Below are 18,075 nucleotides of genomic sequence, written 5' to 3' on the forward strand. Positions count from 1 at the left end.
TCCCAGTTCACTTCTTTTCCTGCAGAGAACCATCATGAAGGCACACCAGGGAAGAGTTGCTTTCAGGTGGCAATAACAAGAAAAGGGCTTTCATGGGGCCACTGCAACCTCCCTCAAAAGTTTGTTCTTCCTCAAAAATGAGTGAGTTTTTCTTCTGTTCAGATCCATCCTTTAGAAATGCTTGGGAGTATGGTGGTTTGCCAAGGTGGGATTAGAAGAGGTGATTGTCTTGCTGGGGCTGTTGGGAGCTGTAGTCCAAAACAGCTGGAGGCCACCAGCTTGGGGAAGGCTGGACAGTGGGAAAAGTTATCAACGAATACAGTGTCTCAAAGTCCTTTAGGCTTGGCTAGTATGTCAGGCTTGGCTGTTAAAGAGGGCAGAGGATGCTTTTCATGACCCCAGCCATGACCAGAGGAACAAACCCTGGGAACGATAGCCAAGCCAAGAGACACAGGCTCAATGGGACCTGGAAGCTTGCTGGAACAAGTCATCTGCTACATGGGATCTTTCCAGGGTGCTGAACCAAGGAACATAGGAAGCTGCTGCCCTTGTTCCAGGTCAAACTATCTGCCCATCTAGCCCAGTATTATCTACTCCTGCGTAGTGCCCTCCAGCTGTTGCTGGACTACATCTCCCATAACCCCTATCCATTGACCATGCTGGCTAGGGCTGATGGGAGTTGGAGTCCAACATCTGGAAGGCACCAGGATTGGAGAAGGCTGGTGCACTTTGTGGCTCTTTGCGGTCTCAGGAAGGGTATTTTCACATCATCTGCTATCTTATCCTTTCAACTGGAGATGTCAGATACTGGACCTGGAACCAGACCCTGCCTGTTTAGTATTTGCTGTTGCAAGCAACTCAAGATGTCTTGCTGCCGGTAGCATCCTTGTGTGGTGGGGCGGAACTGCAGAGCTACCCTCCTGACACCAGTGTGACTGAAGCTTACCTGGATGAGGCAGGATGGGGGATTGCCTCTATCAGATTTCCTCCACCAGTGTGTCCTTTCAGTCGTGGCCTTGCTGCCACCCTGCCCCATCTAGGTAAGCTACAGCGATGCCAGTGTCAGCAGGATGGCTCCACCCCACCCCACCTGAGGCTACTGCTTGCTGCATGCATTTCCATCCAATCCTGGCTTGGCCTTGCCCAAACTAGACATGCTCAAAGTGCCACTACAACCCCAAACAGTAGCATTTCCTAGACATTAACCATCTCATACACATGCACATTGGATTTTGTTTCTAGAAACAAAAGAACTCCACAGAAGTGGAGGGCACAACAACCCCAGGCAACCAAATGTTCTTATGGAACGTTATTATATTTTTCTTGCTTTCACAGTTGCACTGTATGATTAAGGAATACACTCTGTACATGATGGAGAGTTCGCTCGAAAGTGCTATTTTCAGTGTATTCAGGCTAAATCTTTGAACAAATGTTGGTTGTTGTAATTGTCAAAATACACAATAGGCGAGGAAAAAATACAGTCCCTAATGAACCAAAATAAGCATGTGGGGAGGCTCTTTCTGTTCAGATATTGCATTGCAGAGCTATTTACTTTTTGCAAGTCTAGCATTTGTCAGAGGCTCCTGTGCAGACAACTCTTTGTTATTCATATACCCAGACTTTGACCAGAGTCTGCCTGATCCATTTATAATTTATATAACACCACCTTTAGCTCCTTGTGTGTATTTCAGCTTTGTGGGTGCCACTAGAGACCCCTTTTTCCTCGGTGACAGGTAACGATATTTTTAACATTACTATATATTATCTTTTCCCATTCATTCGTAATGGTGGTGTGGCAACTGAAGATGCAAGAACTTCCAACATCAGAAATAGGAAATTACTTCGCAGGGGAACAAAGGCCTAGTTCACGCTTTAATTGACTACTTGACGTATGCCCTTTCGTCTAGTAGAAGAGCAGGCACATACTCTTTCCCCTTATGCACCTACTGTAACTACACAGGGACTTCTTGGGTATTATTGAATGTGTGACTGCTCAATTTGTATGATGTGTGTCTTCAAAGTGGGGCGGGGAGATATTACATGGACCAGGTCATTGCATAAACAGTCACAGGTGTGATGAACTCATGGCAAACATTACAGGAGGTGCTTGGGGAAAGAGAGGAATGCACCAGAAGAATGTAACAGAGTTAGATCTGCTAGATCAAGCCAATGGCCCATCTAGTCCAGCATCCTGTTCTCACAGTGGCCAGCCAGATGCAGCAATGGGAAGCCCAAAGGCAGGACCTGAGTGCAAAAGCACTCTCCCTACCAGCGGTTTCCAGCCACTGGTATTCAGAAGCATACTGATGCCGACTATATTAATTTATATGTTTAAGTTGGGACTGATGGGATATTTTTTATTGTTAAAGCCAACTGACAATCTCTCCCCCCCTCATGTTATATTTGAAAAAAATAAAATGGATAAAATAAACAAAAATAAAGAAAAAGACTCAGCAGCCTAATTGTATGCACTCAGCCAAAGAGCAGCTTTTCTACAGCTTTTCTCTTCTAAAACCTGCCTTCCTGGCAAAGGCTGATTAAAAATGTAATCATACCATACAAAATAGTCAAAATACTAGAACACAAAAAGCTTCTACATCCCCACTCCAAACACACAAATTAACTGTTCGCCAAGGAGCAGCAGGTGGCCCTTGTGAATGCTTTCAACTTCTTTCCTTGCAAATACAGCCTCTCTTATCTTGGATTAGAACCCTGGCGTGCTGGCGAGTCCCGCTTCGAACAAAAGTTATCCCAGTAGGAAGGGTCTTCAGGTGCAAGAGGCACAGCAGAGGCAACTAAATCATCAAAAGTCAGTGTTGTAAATGCAGTCCGGGTCACATCAGTAGAAAGCACCTATGAAGAAAACAACAATGGTTATTGATTTGCCCAAATACAAACCAGCATTTCCACGACTGAAGGCTGTAATTATTCTTCTGTTTGCCACATTTAAAAAAATACAAAATACATAAATAGATAGCCAAGCACTGGTGATACAACACTTCTTTCTCACTGCAAAGATGATGGACAAAGGTTTGGGATATTGCCCTGGCTGAAATGTTTACGGAGTCCAACGAGTGCTTAGAGGAACCAAATGTAAAGACACAGCAGTAACTACATAGCATCCTTTCATCAACTATATTTCTAGAGAAAGTGGACTGGTGAAACCTCCGGAGACACATAAATTGTTCTGGAATGACTTGTTTCCAAACAATTGGTGCCCTTAACTCTGTTTCAAATTGACACTGGACATTGCGATAACAGTTAATGTACAACCTCTTTCTGAGTCAAGTTGAGCTCTCTTTAGACATGCAGCACAATAAGGTTGTTTTATTATTTTACTACTGAGGTTCTATAAAGAACCTTGCTGCTATGTCTGCAACTATGCACCATGTAACAAAAATCTTTAAAACTCAATAAAAAAGTTAATGGTTAAAAAAAAAACTCACCTACTTTACAGATGGGAGATCTAAGGCAGAGAAAGATGGGCATTTTGAAAGACAACCATTATGTTTACCTTTGAATTGGTCTGCAAGATTCTGGAGTCTGGACCAAGGTGGGGAGGATCAGATTGTTCCCATTCTGGTCCATCATTGTTTGGTCAGTTTGCTCTGACCCACATTTCCCCTCGTGTGACAACTGGTACATAGGAAGCTGCCTTATACCCACTGAGGCCACTGGGTCTGTCAAGAGCGGCTGCCAGTTCATACCAGGACTCAGTTCCCAAGACCAGGGCAATTGACCCTGGCCAGGTACAACCCGTGCCTCCCTTACCAGGGTTGAGTAAACCAACCAAGCCTGCAAGCTAGGTAGACTGCCACCACCCCTTAAACCTGGTCACCCACTGTGGGCCAAGAGGAAACCCAAAGTGCCAGAAATAGACCTGCCAAGGATTCCAGAAGACAAGGGCAAAGAATGCACTTCTTATCTTCGAGCCTTAGGCTTTTTGTTGTTATGTGCCTTCAAGTGGACTACGACTTATGGTGACCTGTCCCATCTAGAGCCGGAAGGACGAGGCTGAAGCGTGGGTGCAAGTAAATCTCATTTTATTAGAGTAATGGATACATCAAAGGCATTGCGCTTCATAGAAAACCCTGCGCTAACTCACTAGAATCCCTTACACTCTAGACATGCTCTGCAGCGTGTGAAGGAAGTTGATTCAACAACTCCCCACTGTAAGCGGCAAGCTTAAGAAGGGAACGTTTTCGAACGTAATCTCTGACTCCTTCGTAATTCCTGTCTTTGCCCTGTCCGTTTCTCGCGGTGGCGGGAGCGAGGGGACAAGGGGCGTGTTTCCAACGGCTCATCGGAAGACACCTGCTCCTGAGCAACAGGCTCAAGATCAGGGGGCTGTGCCACACTGGTATCCTCCTGGGAACTGCTTGGCAAGGGAGGAGCTGGCACTGTCTCTGGAGCTTCCCCCAACAAGTCTTCTGCATCAGCTGGGGGCGGTGCGCTCTGTTCTTCGGAGAGTGCGGTACCCGTGGGAACGGGCTGGTGTGCAGGCTGACCCCCTCCTGCAAGGTCCTGCTCAGACTCAACAATTCCCAACTCTGCTTCCTCTGGCAGCGGAGGCGCCTGAAACTCATGCCTCCCCCCTCCCTGTCCATTCTGGGTTAGCTGAGGCTCAACATGACCCAATGAATCAGTGACCTACAAGAGCATATGTCATGAACCACCCTGTTCAGATCTTGTAAGTTCAGGTCTGTGGCTTCCTTTATGGAATCAATCCATCTCTTGTTTGGTCTTCCTCTTTTTCTATTCCCTTCTGTTTTTCCCAGCATTATTGTCTTTTCTAGTGAATCATGTCTTTTCATTATGTGTCCAAAGTATGATAACCTCAGTTTCATCATTTTAGCTTCTAGTGATAGTTCTGGTTTAATTTGTTCTAACACCAATTATTTGCCTTTTTTCGCAGTCCATGGTATGCGCATAGCTCTCCTCCAACACCACATTTCAAATGAGTTTATTTTTCTCTTACCCACTTTTTTCACTGCTTTCACATCCATACATAAAGATCAGAAATATCATGGTTTGAATGATCCTGACTTTAGTGTTCAGTGACACATCTTTGCATTTGAGGACCTTTTCTAGTTCTCTCATAGCTGCCCTCCCCAGTCCAAGCCTTCTTCTGATTTTTTGACTATTGTCTCCATATTGCTTAATGGCTATGCCAAGGTATTGATAATCCTTGACAAGTGTAATGTTCTCATTGTCAACTTTAAAGTTACATAAATCTTCTGTTGTCATTACTTTAGTCTTCTTGATGTTCAGCAGTAGTCCTGCTTTTGTGCTTTCCTCTTTAACTTTAATCAGCATTCATTTCAAATTATTACTGGTTTCTGCTAGTAGTATGGTATCATCTGCATATCTTAAATTATTGATATTTCTCCCTCCAGTTTTCACACCTCCTTCATCTTGGTCCAATCTTGCTTTCCGTATGATATGTTTTGCATATAGATTAAACAGGTAGGGTGACAAAATACACCCCTGTCTCACACCCTTTCCAATGGGGAACCAATCGGTTTCTCCATATTCTGTCCTTACAGTAGCCTCTTGTCCAGTGTATAGGGTGCACATCAGGACAATCAGATGTTGTGGCACCCCCATTTCTTTTAAAGCATTCCATAGTCTTTCATGATCTACACAGTCAAAGGCTTTGCTGTAGTCTATAAAGCACAGGGTGATTTTCTTCTGAAATTCCTTGGTCCATTTCATTATCCAAACTATGTTTGCGATATGATCTCTGGTGCCTCTTCCCTTTCTAAATCCAGCTTGGACGTCTGCCATTTCTTGCTCCATATATGATACGAGCCTTTGTTGTAGAATGTTGAGCATTACTTTACTTGCATGGGATATTAAGTCCATAGTTTGATAATTACTGCATTCCCTGGGATTCCCTTTCTTTGGAATTGGGATGTATATTGAACGCTTCCAGTCTGTGGGCTATTGTTTAGTTTTCCATATTTCTTGACAAATGTTTGTCAAAATTTGAACAGATTCAGCCTCAGTTGCTTGTAGCAACTCTATTGGTATGCTATCGGTTCCTGGTGATTTATTTCTTCCAAGTATTTTAAGAGCAGCTTTTACCTCACATTCTAAAATTTCTGGTTCTTCATCAGACGGTTCCTCCGTGAATGAATCTGTCATCCTGGCATCTCTATAAAAGAGTTCTTCAGTGTATTGCTTTCATCTTCCTTTTATTTCATCTCGGTCAGTCAGTGTGTTCCCCTGTTGATTATTCAACATCCCTACTCTTGGTTTAAATTTCCCTTTCATTTCTCTAATCTTTGGGAGGAGGGCTCTTGTTCTTCCTTTTTGTTGTCCTCTTCTATTTCTATACAATAACTATTAGAGAATCATAGAATAGTAGAGTTGGAAGGGGCCTATAAGGCCATCAAGTCCAACTCCCTGGTCAAAGCAGGAATCCAAATCAAAGCACTCCCAACAGATGGCTGTCCAGCTGCCTCTTGAATGCCTCCAGTTTCAGAGAGCCCACTACCTCTCTAGGTAACTGGTTCCATTGTCGTACGGCTCTGACAGTTAGGAAGTTTTTCCTGATGTATTGTAATAGTTCTCTTCGTCCCTACATACTAGATGCTGTATTGTTGCACTTAGAGTTCTAATCGTGTTTCTGTCTCCTTTTCCTTTCCCTTTCCTTCTGTCTTTAACCATTTTAAGAGTTTTGTCAGTCATCCATTGAGGTCTTTCTCTCTTTTTAACAAGAGGTATTGTCTTTTTGCATTCTTCCCTGATAATGCCTCTGACTTCATTCCACAGTTCTTCTGGTTCTCTGTCAACTAAGTTTAAAGCCTCAAACCTGTTCATTCTTTTATCCTTCTGGAATGTTATTTAAATTGTATTTTGGCATTATGATTGTTTTGTTGTTCTTCTTTGGCTTTACTCTGATTTTCCATACGACCACTTCATGATCTGTACTGCAGTCTGCTCCTGGTCTTGTTTTCGCAGAAAGTATGGAACTTCACCATCTTCTGCTACCAATTATATAATCAATTTGATTCCTATATTGACCATTTAGTGATGTCCATGTGTACAGTTGTCTTTTCGGTTGCTCAAAAAATGTGTTTCTGTCTCCTAAGTCCCATTTTCCCACAATTCCTAGTTCTTCTCTGTTCCCGACTTTTGCATTCCAGTCCCCCATGATTAATCAGCACATCTTGTTTTGGTGTGTGATCAATTTCTTCCTGTACTTCTGTGTAAAATCTCTCCAATTCCTCTTCTTCTGGTTTGCCGTTGGAGCATAGACTTGGATGATGTTTATGTTAATAGGTTTCCCGTTTAATCTCATTGATATCACTTGGTCAGACCTTGCGTTGTAGTCCTTAATTGCTTTTACTACATCACCTCTCACTATTAAAGCAACCCCATTTCTTCTTAATTTCTCATTTCCTGCATAAAATATTTTGTAGTTGCCCGATTGAAAATGTCCCATTTCCGTCCATTTTAATTCGCTCACACCAAGTATAGTAATGTTGATGTGTTCCATTTCTTGCTTGACAATTTCTAGCTTTCCCTGGTTCATGCTTCTCACATTCTATGTTCCTATTGTGTGTGTCGTACAACTCCAGACTCTCCTTTTGCATCTGTGCACATCGGCCTCTGGGCTTCCTTTCGGCTTTGACCCAGCTGCGTCATTAGTGACAGCGCTACTTGCACTTTTACTTTGTTCTTCCCCAGTAGCTCGGTGAGTGCCTTCTGACCTGGGGGTCTCATCTTCCAGCACTATCTCGTGTTGCATTTTGGATACTCTGTTCATAGGGTTTTCGTGGTAAGAGATATTCAGAGGTGGTTTACTATTGCCTTTCTCTGAGTTTGGATGCATCTTAGTCTGGTGTCTCAGCTTTGACCATTCCGCCTTGGGTGCCCCTGCTAGGAGTCTAGCCTCATGGTCTAGACTCCTGACGGAATTGCTCTCAGCTTCTTCAACACTCTCAGACCCCCTCACTACGTTAAGGTGTACATCCTAGAGGGGGTGAGCCTTAGGCATAATACCCAAATATACGGTAGTCTGGCTGGTTGGCCAAGGTGCTGGATTCAGAGCCAAATTCCCCCTGAAATGAATACATGCTGGCAAATAAGAGGTAATTTTATTAGAATACAATATCACTGCAAAAAGTATGGCAGTAAAATAGTTCCTTCAACCAAACACCCCCAAGGGCTAGGTAAAATACAGAGAAAGTTCAAATCACAAATAAAAAACGCTGTCTAGCCTAATCTATCCTCACAATAGAGGTAAACCAGCAGAGTAACATCATGGTTCCACATCTCCTCAGAGATGTATAGCCTGGATAGCAGATGGAAGGTGGAACCCTAACATCAGGTAGCACCTAAGAACATTGGGGAACAAATACCTAAGGTCTTAGTCCTATTCTTATGGGAAAATGCCCAGCGACAGCCAGCAATTAATTAGCCAGTCAGGGGGCTTTCTAATGATGAAATCTTCTGGAGCTTTCATGCCTGACGGTCATGGACATTTTTAACCTTCCCAGGCCTGTGGCCTTGAAGTACCAGTCTCGAGCTGATAAGCAGGTGTTCTTGATTACTGCTTAATTAACTGAGTTCAGCTGTGAGAAGTGACTGTCTCACGGCCTCTCAGAGGCCCTAATTCAGGCAAAATGTTTCCCCCCCCACAATTCCTTGCCACAGAACCATTTTAGAAACGAGGCGTTCTTGACATAAAAACATAAAAAACTGAAACATGTTGCTTGCATAAGGATTTAACCCCTGTGCTGTGGAAGCTCCCAGTTTACACGTGAAATTGCCCTATCGAGGGCACAGTTACCTTACCACTGGCCTCCACCTGTGAACTATAAAAGTTGCTGTCACATTGTCTGGATAAAAACTCCACTGTTGAAGGATCATTGGTCAGGCTGTGGATCTGAAGGAAAATGAAGACCCAGGAGCAGTGTTTGGATATTCCAGTGAGCACAGTTAGATCAGTAATCAGGAAGTGGAAGCTGCACCACACCACCTAGGCACTGCCAAGAAAAGGCTGTCTCTCAAAACGCAAAGCTGGAACAAGAAGGAGACTAGTGAGAGAAGCCACAGAGAGGCCAATAATCACTTTGACAGAGCTACAGAGTTCAGTGGCTGGGAGTGAAGTAATGGTGCACCAGTCAACCATATCAAGAGCTCTGCATAACACTGGCCTGTATGGGAGGGTGGCAAGAAAGAATCCGTTACTCAAAAAGTACCATCTGAAAGCACATCTTGAGTTTGCCAGAAAGCATGACAGTGCTCCAGCTGCGAAGTGGAAAAAGGTTTTGTGGTCAGATGAGACAAGATAGAGCTTTTTGGCCAAAACTCAAAACGCTATGTGTGGCGCAAACCTAACACTGCCCATGCCTCAAGACACACCAACCATCCCTACAGTGAAGTATGGTGGTGGCAACATCATGTTGTGGGGATGTTTCTCATCAGCAGGGACTGGGCATCTTGTTAAAATTTAAGAAAGAATGGATGGAGTAAAATACAGGGAAATATTGCAAGAGAACCTGCTTCAGTCCACTAAAAAACTGAAGCTTGGGAGGAAATTCACTTTTCAGAAGGACAATGATTCCAAACACAAGGCCAAAGCAACATCGGAGTGGCTCAAGAACAGAATGGTGAATGCCCTACAGTGGCCCAGACAAAGTCCTGATCTCAGTCCCACTGAGAATCTGCAGCGTTCTTTGAAAATTGCAGTCCACAAGCAACGTCCAACCAGCCTGAACAGCCTGGAGTGGATCTGGCAAGAAGAATGGGCCAAAATCACTCTGATACTGTGCGCAATGCTAGTACATACCTACCCCAAAAGACTTAAAGCTGTTGGCGCTACCAAATATTAATGGGTGGGGCTTGAATCTTTATCCAAGCAATATATTGCAGTTTTTTATATTTCTTACAAACATTTCCCAACATAAAACCAATGTCACCTTACAATAATTGATTTTGAGTTTGTGTTTAAAAATAAAATATCATACAGAACAAAATTACAATGTACCATTTGTAATTCAGTAATATGAGAGCATTGGTCAGGGGTCTGTATACTTTTGCAAGGCACTATATATATAAATTCAATAAATATTTAGCATAGGACCATCTTAAGACGGAAGATGCACTATCACAAAATGACTAACATTTCTGCTTGAAAACTGTGCTGTGAAAATTACCAGAACAGCTTACCACAGCAGGCTTCTCTCTTGGTTTTCCCAGAGCAACTGCAACACGGTGACAATCGTCTAGCCGGGTTTCCTAGTTGACAAATAAAATAAAGATGGTATACTAAGGGACTTCCAATGCTTCTTACGTTTTATATGCTGCAATGCCAAGCAAACATAGGATAAAGTAAAAGTGAATGGCAACATTTCCTACATGCTCCCATTGTTGATAGATGTTTCAGAAAGTCTGGTAAAGTGACAGCCTAAGCAAAACAATTTGTCAATGTATCAACCCTCTTACATTGGAAAAACCAGCGATAGTTACTCAAACTAACATTTCCTATAGACATGGAGAGCATTGTTCTCTAGGGCCGGCATCAGCACCTGGCATCCTTGGGCAGCTTCTGGGGCCCTAATGCTGAGACAGGGGCTGTGGTTATCCCTTGCCCTCTCCTTCCCTTAAAAAATAATTTGTGACCTGACACTGTGAGCAGCACTGGGTAGCTGACTCTAGACGCCATTTTAATTCCCCACAAGCCTTCCAGTATAGCATTATTCTGGGGCACTCCAGGAAATTTAAATGATGGCTGGACCCAGCTGCCCAATGCTGTGTGGCCCACTGCCACAGGAATGGCCACATCATTGGGCACTTTTCCTGGAGTCAGTGCCCTTCTTCCCTCTATATTTTCCTGCTCAACTACTTTGCTCTGCTGGTACCAACCTTCTAGATCTTCTAAGATTCTGCACTCGATTCTCCAACTGTATCCCTGGTTCCATGTAATTCCATTTCACTAAAATGCTCTTTCACCTCAGATCAGATTTCTCCCCTCTGCTTTTACATTCAAGTATTTCCTAAAAAAGCATCTCTTCACCCTGGCTTATCCTGAATGACACTTCTCCCCACCTTTCCTTTCCTTCCTAACACTGGTGGCTGCTGGTTCCATGTCAGTAGGGCAGTGGTATCCACTCCGGAGTTTTAGTCCAAACTTCCTTGGACAGCTCTTTGAAAGCTCAGACTAAAACCCAGAGCAGGTTCTTTGCCCCACTGACATTGGAGCCACCAGTCTCTACTCCCTGGATGACATGTTCTCCAGATCAGGATGTCTGAGGTCAGTGGCTCAGACATCTGAAGTCAGTGACAGTTCCTTGAAAGTTCAGCCTAAAGCCCAGAGTGGATTCCACTGCCCAGTGACATGGAGCCACTGATTGTTTTCCAGAATATTACAACCAAGAACAACAAAAAAGTATGACATTCAAGAAAAGTGGAAGCATAGAAAATGAGAAGGAACACAATAAGCAAAACAAGAGTACAAAACAATGCCATTGACATGTATCGTTCTCTGGAGCAATAATCAAATGATAAAAAAACCCTGTTTGTCTAGAAGATTTCTGAAAAAAATATCACAAATAATGAAATAATTAACTGTGTTTGTCTCATGAATATTGCTAACTTTGCCATGTTTGAACTGAGGGTTGGTTGGAGAATGAACTGCCAACTGTAAAAGTATGCCAAACAATATAAGCTGTAAAAGTATGTTTCCACTCCGGTTCACCAAAAAACAACAACACAAAACCCCACAGATAGTATTTGCCAGTTTTGCAAAGAGCTCTGGATATATTTGATCTTAACATAATGGACTTCTCTCTCCAAGTAAACATGAGATTTGTCATTAGTTCCTACTTGTCCAGACTGTCTGTGTTGAAACTGCTTTTTAAGATGTTTTCAAAGATTTTTAAAAAAAGAAGTTTTTAAAGATGCTTCATCGTACTATATTTTTAAATATGTTTTGTTTTAATATATTTTTATTTTGTTTTTATGATGTTTTATAGTGTTTTTTGTGATTTGTTTGCCGCCATGGGCTACTACTGGGAGAAAGGGTGGGATATAATAATAATAATAATAATAATAATAATAATAATAATAATAATAATAGCAACTCTTAGCAGTGCCAGATGTTAAAATGTCATTGACTTCCTTCACAAAGCTCTGCCAGACCATGCTTTGCATTGTGCACTGGGGGACCTTTGACTTTGTTTTCATTTATGGATCTGAAAGATGGCTGAAATGCCCCATCAGATCTAGCTTTCTAAGGCAGCCCTTCCTGTGGATCATCCTAACAACCCAGACAGCAGAGAGCGGGAGGCAAAGAGATGGAGCCATCAGCTGCCACTGCTTCCCAACATGGATTTCATGTATCTCAAGACTGCAAGCAGGCTCTGTGTTGTTTTTAATATTTGTACAATGCCTAGAAATTAAACCCATTACTAATTCTTTTGGGTTACTTGAAAAAAGGATGCATTTCCAGGACACTTCAGTTTAGTTGGACAGTTACTGCATTAAAAAGAACGATTAGCGGCTAAATGGCATTCATCTAAAATACCTATGGAACAGCATCGGTTGTAACAAAATATGGCATGCAGCACAGATGGCTAAAGTGACATAGTAGGTAAGATTAAGAGTAAAATGGTTAAAGGGAGAAGGAAAGCAAAAGCAAGAGAGAGAAACACAGAACACTAAATGCAAATATACAGTGACTAGTATGTAGGGACAAAGAGAACTATTACAATAGTTATTGTATAGAAATAGAAGAAGACAACAAGAAGGGAAGAACAAGAGCCCTATTCCAAAAGATTAGAAAAATGAAAGGGAAATTTAAACCAAGAGTAGGGATGTTGAATAATCAACAGGGGAACATACTGACTAATCAAGATAAAATAAAAGGAAGATGAAAACAATACACCGAAGAACTCTGTAAAAGAGATGCCAGGATGACAGATTCATTCATGGAGGAACAGAATGATAAAGAACCAGAAATTTTAGAATGTGAGATGAAAGCTACTCTTAAAATACTTGGGAGAAACAAATCACCAGGAACAGATGGCATACCAATAGAGTTGCTACAAGCAACTGAGACTGAATCTGTCCAAATTTTGACAAAAATCTGTCAAGAAATATGGAAAACTAAACAATAGCTCACAGACTGGAAGCATCCAGTATACATCCCAATTCCAAAGAAAGGGGATCCCAGGGAATGCAGTAATTATCGAACTATTGCCTTAATATCCCATGTAAGTAAAGTAAAGCCTTTGACTGTGTAGATCATGAAAAACTATGGCATGCTTTAAAAGAAATGAGGGTGCCACAGCATCTGATTGTCCTGATGTGCAACTTATACTCTAGACAAGAGGCTACTATAAGGACAGAATATGGAGAAACCGATTGGTTCCCAATAGAAAAGGGTGTGAGACAGAGGTGTATTTTGTCACCCTACCTGTTTAATCTATACGCAGAACATATCATATGGAAAGCAGGATTGGACCAAGATGAAGAAGGTGGGAAAATTGGAGGGAGAAATATCAATAATTTAAGATATGCAGACGATATCATACTACTAGCAGAAACCAGTAATGATTTGAAACGATTGCTGATTAAAGTTAAAGAGGAAAGCACAAAAGCAGGACTATAGTTGAATGTCGAGAAGACTAAAGTAATGACAATAGAAGATTTATGTAACTTCAAAGTTGATAATGAGGACATTAAACTTGTCAAGGATTATCAATACCTTGCAGCAATCATTAACCAAATGGAAACTATAGAATAACTATTTTTGTTATTCATTGTATTTTTATGCTATTTTATGTTCACCGCCCAGAGAGCTATTGCTAGTCGGGCGGTATATAAATTTAATAAATAAATAAATAAAATAAATATAAATAAACTACAGTCAAGAAATTAGAAGAAGGCTTGGACTGGGGAGGGCAACTATGAGAGAACTAGAAAAGGTCCTCAAATGCAAAGATGTGTCACTGAACACTAAAGTCAGGATCATTCAGACTATGGTGTTCCTAATCTCTATGTATGGATGTGAAAGTTGGAAAGTGAAAAAAGCGGATAAGAGAAAAATCAATTCATTTGAAATGTGGTGTTGGAGGAGAGTTTTGTGCATACCGTGGACTGCGAAAAAGGCATATGATTGGGTGTTAGAACAAATTAAACCAGAACTATCACTAGAAGCCAAAATGATGAAACTGAGGTTATCATACTTTGGACACATAATGAGAAGACATGATTCACTAGAAAAGACAATAATGCTGGGAAAAACAGAAAGGAGTAGAAAAAGAGGAAGGCCAAACAAGAGATGGATTGATTCCATAAAGGAAGCCACAGACCTGAACTTACAAGATCTGAACAGGGTGGTTCATGACAGATGCTATTGGAGGTTGCTGATTCATATGGTCGCCATAAGTCGTAATCAAGTTGAAGGCACATAATCCACACACACAAGAGTGGGGAAACAAAAACAGGAACAATTTGAAAAACTTTGGTCTGCCTGTATGGAATATATGAAGTAAAGGTTTAACATGGGATTACATGTCTTCTCTTTGCAAAAATGAAATAAGACCACTGAAATATTAGTAGTATTGTTTTAGCTAGTATTATTGTATACTATACATTGTTGTATAGTATATTTTATTAGCAATGGTTTGAAGATAGAAATAGATTTTGAACATTTCTATGCTTATATATTAAAACCAAACAACAAACAAAGGCCAGTATTGACATCAGAGCCAGCCTCAGGCATGACTGGGCCCTTGGACACCCACCTGTCCTGGCCCTGCAGCACCATAGCCTAACACCCCCTCCTGATACAGGCAGCCTGGGGCTAATAAACCTGCCTGTACATCCTACCTACCTCTCACGTCAATGCATATGAAGCCCACACTGCCTGCATGGGCGGGTACCTGGGAGCTCCCACTCTGCAATCTGCGGCAGCATCAGGTTGTAGGACCCAACGCTGTTGCGGATCACAGAACAGAAGTGTCTCCCACCCTAAGAAGGTCCCAATATATGTAGGGCTTTGCACACCAAAACCAGAACGTTGAATTTAGCCCGGTGGCGAATGGGCAGCCAGTGCAATTCTTTCAGCAGCAGGGTAACATGTTGGCGATACCCTGCCCCCGTTAGCAGTTGCACTGCCACTTTTTATGCCAGCTGCAGCTTCCAGACCAACCTCAAGGCCAGCCCCACGTTATCAAAGCAAGAACTGAGTGAAGAGGTTATTTCACAGTGACTTAGATTAACAATTTCCCGTTTCAGAGAGCTAATGCAGGAGCCTAAATGTTAGTTGTTGCCAATACTGGCATGAGGTCACCCAGACCACAGACGCTAAAAGCTTTACAGGCACTCCAACTTGATGAATTATAAGGTTGTGGCAGCATTTCTGGTGGACAAAATGTTTTTGTTTTGTTGTTTGTCTTTGGAAACACTGACAAATTTCTTTGATGAATTATAAGGTTGTGGCAGCATTTCTGGTGGACAAAATGTTTTTGTTTTGTTGTTTGTCTTTGGAAACACTGACAAATTTCTTTGGGAAAGTTCATTCTTCAACAAAATAATTGCATAATCATTTCCAAAAGCCATGAGATGACATCCACATTTAGGCAGTAAAAATTGTTACAGAGAAAAACTGTGTTTGGCTTGATCGCTCCTCAATTAAGCACAAGCTTAAAGGGGGAAAAAGGAGAGGCTCTGGTTGGTGGGAGAGTGGCACAAAAAATGCAAAGAGGCTTGTGCCCATAGTGGAGAGTGTGATGCAGTCTGTGGAAGTGATTGACTGCACAGTCTGTGAAATGGACATATATATATATGTAAGAGGCTTGTGCCCATAGTGGAGAGTGTGATGCAGTCTGTGGAAGTGATTGACTGCACAGTCTGTGAAATGGACATATATATATCAGCTAAGGTGTCAAAGGGCCAGGTTAAAGATGTGTATCTTCAGCAAGTGTCAGGCATACCTCTGTGGGGAGAGAATTCTCAGTCCAAGTGGAGGGATCACCTTAACAGAAGTTACATGAATGGGAGGCCCGTTACAGTGGGCCCATAATGCAACCTGGACTGTGGAGGTTGTGCCATGTCTTTGAGCAGGACTGTGGCCTTCAGTGATGCTTCAAGACCCCTCAATTCCCCCCAGCCCATCCCTGCAATGGATGTAGCTCAATGCCTCCAACAAAAAGTTGTGACTGATTATAAAGCAATTAAGCAAACAACCTAAACAAATTATTTATTTATTAAAAGTATTTATATACTATATTACTGACATTTCTATGTGGTTTACATAAAAATGAGAAAAAAGCATACAATAGATCAAATCAATTACAATTGATAAATAAAACCGCAGCATTTTGCAACAGCTGGAGCTTTGGACCAATTTGTCAAGAGGAAGGCAACAAACAAAAACACCCATACTGCAGAGCTCATACAAGTAAAATTCCTTTCTGGACCTGTCAACCATTGGCCAACCTTCATCGATAGCAAATTAACACACAAATACAAGGGTGGGTCAGGAAGGTGGTGACAGTAATGCCGAAGCTACAGGCCAGGCCTCCTATTTGTATCGCAGGTGCAGACCCGAGAACATTCTGCTTCAAGTCCACTCTCCGCTCTGGGAGCCAACCAACACAGCTGATTAGCCTAGGAATGGGGGAGAAGTTTATTTATTTATTTACTTAAAATATTTCTATCTCACCCTTCTACCTTGCAATAGGGCACTCAAGGCAGCTCACAATAAAATCATACAGATTAAAAAACACACACAAAAATTAAAATAGAAAAAAATACATAAAACAGTTAAAAAATCTAAGGAAGTGATATTAAAAGGGGACTAAAAAGGTAAAACTAAAAAAACGGGGGGGGGAAATAAAATCAGTTTCAGGCTCTACCTTCAGTCCCTCCCAAAGGCTCTCCGGAACAAGATGGTTTTCAGACTTCTTGGGGTAGGGTATTCCAAAGCATGGTGATCATGGCTGAAAAGGCTCTCTCCTGTATGCTTGCCAGTCTAACATCTTTCATTCTAGGCACACTGAGGAGACCAGAGCCAGCTGATCTTAAATCAGTACATAAGTTTGCAATCTATCAAATTCACATGTTCCGAAACAGCAGAACTGAAACACAGTCATCCTTTGAAATTCACACATCTGAATTTTGCGATACAGTTCTCTGACCCAACAATGTTGACAAAAATGTATATATTAGGGTAAGCGCTCTTAAAAATGAATGTTAGTGAAAATAACATACAAAAATGTATTATATTAGGAGAAGTTGTTTGCAAAATGTGGATTGATTGATTGATTGATTGATTGATTGATTGATTGATTGCATTTGTATACCGCCCCATAGCCGAAGCTCTCTGGGCGGTTTACAACAATTAAAAACATTAAAAACAAATATAAAAATTTAAAAACACATTTTTTAAAAAAGCAATTTTAAAACGCATGCTAAAATGCCTGGGAGAAGAGGAAAGATATGTTAGTCAAAGGTGCTTGCAAAAACGTGTGTATTAGGATAAATTCATGCTAATATGCTGAAGAATTTTCATGAGGTTTTTTTTAAAAAAACATTGCTGTGGAACTGTGGAGAACTGAACTTAAGATTGATAAAATAAGAAATGGAAAGAACTGAGATTGAGAGATCCCCTTCCATCTCTATTGGATCTCATTCCAATGCTCTCCCAAACACTGGTCACACATCTGACTGGGCAAGTTCCTTTTGCTTTACTATCCTGGCACCCTGCAACGTCATAAATTGGGATCCCAAGTTAGCAGGTACGCAAGTAGGGCTGGTTCCAGGCATGACTGGGCCCTTGGGCACCAGCTTGCCCTGGGCTCGTGGTGGCATAGCCCAACTCACCCATACAGGCAGCACCTATAAGCCAACCTGAGCGTCCCACCTACTCCTCCTGTCCCTCTGAATGACGTGTGTGCTGTGTGCACATGCCTACCATCAACCAAGATGGCGGCGGGAGCATCAGCCCCTTAGGGAAGCCCCTGTCACCATCTTGGTTGATAGCAGGCACATGCACACAGCATGCACGTCATTCACAGGAATGGGAGAGCTAAGTGGGGCGTGTATGCGGACTTA

At 42.0% G+C, this 18,075-nt stretch overlaps 1 protein-coding gene across 3 annotated transcripts in view; it reads right to left on the bottom strand.

The window, feature by feature from the left end:
• Positions 1–1,374: 1,374 nt before the first annotated feature.
• The window catches only part of AASDHPPT (aminoadipate-semialdehyde dehydrogenase-phosphopantetheinyl transferase), a 51,125-nt gene continuing 34,424 nt past the window's right edge, over positions 1,375–18,075 (bottom strand). For all 3 annotated transcript variants that reach the window (XM_061628693.1, XM_061628692.1, XM_061628691.1), the window contains 2 exons: positions 10,183–10,251; positions 1,375–2,853 (listed from right to left, as the gene is read on the bottom strand). In XM_061628693.1, the coding sequence (XP_061484677.1) occupies positions 2,695–2,853; positions 10,183–10,251 (228 nt within the window). In that variant the 3' untranslated portion in view covers positions 1,375–2,694. The remainder of the gene's footprint in view (positions 2,854–10,182; positions 10,252–18,075) is intronic.

Source organism: Rhineura floridana, chromosome 5 (genome assembly GCF_030035675.1).
Source record: "Rhineura floridana isolate rRhiFlo1 chromosome 5, rRhiFlo1.hap2, whole genome shotgun sequence".
In the NCBI taxonomy this organism is placed as follows: Eukaryota; Metazoa; Chordata; class Lepidosauria; order Squamata; family Rhineuridae; genus Rhineura; species Rhineura floridana.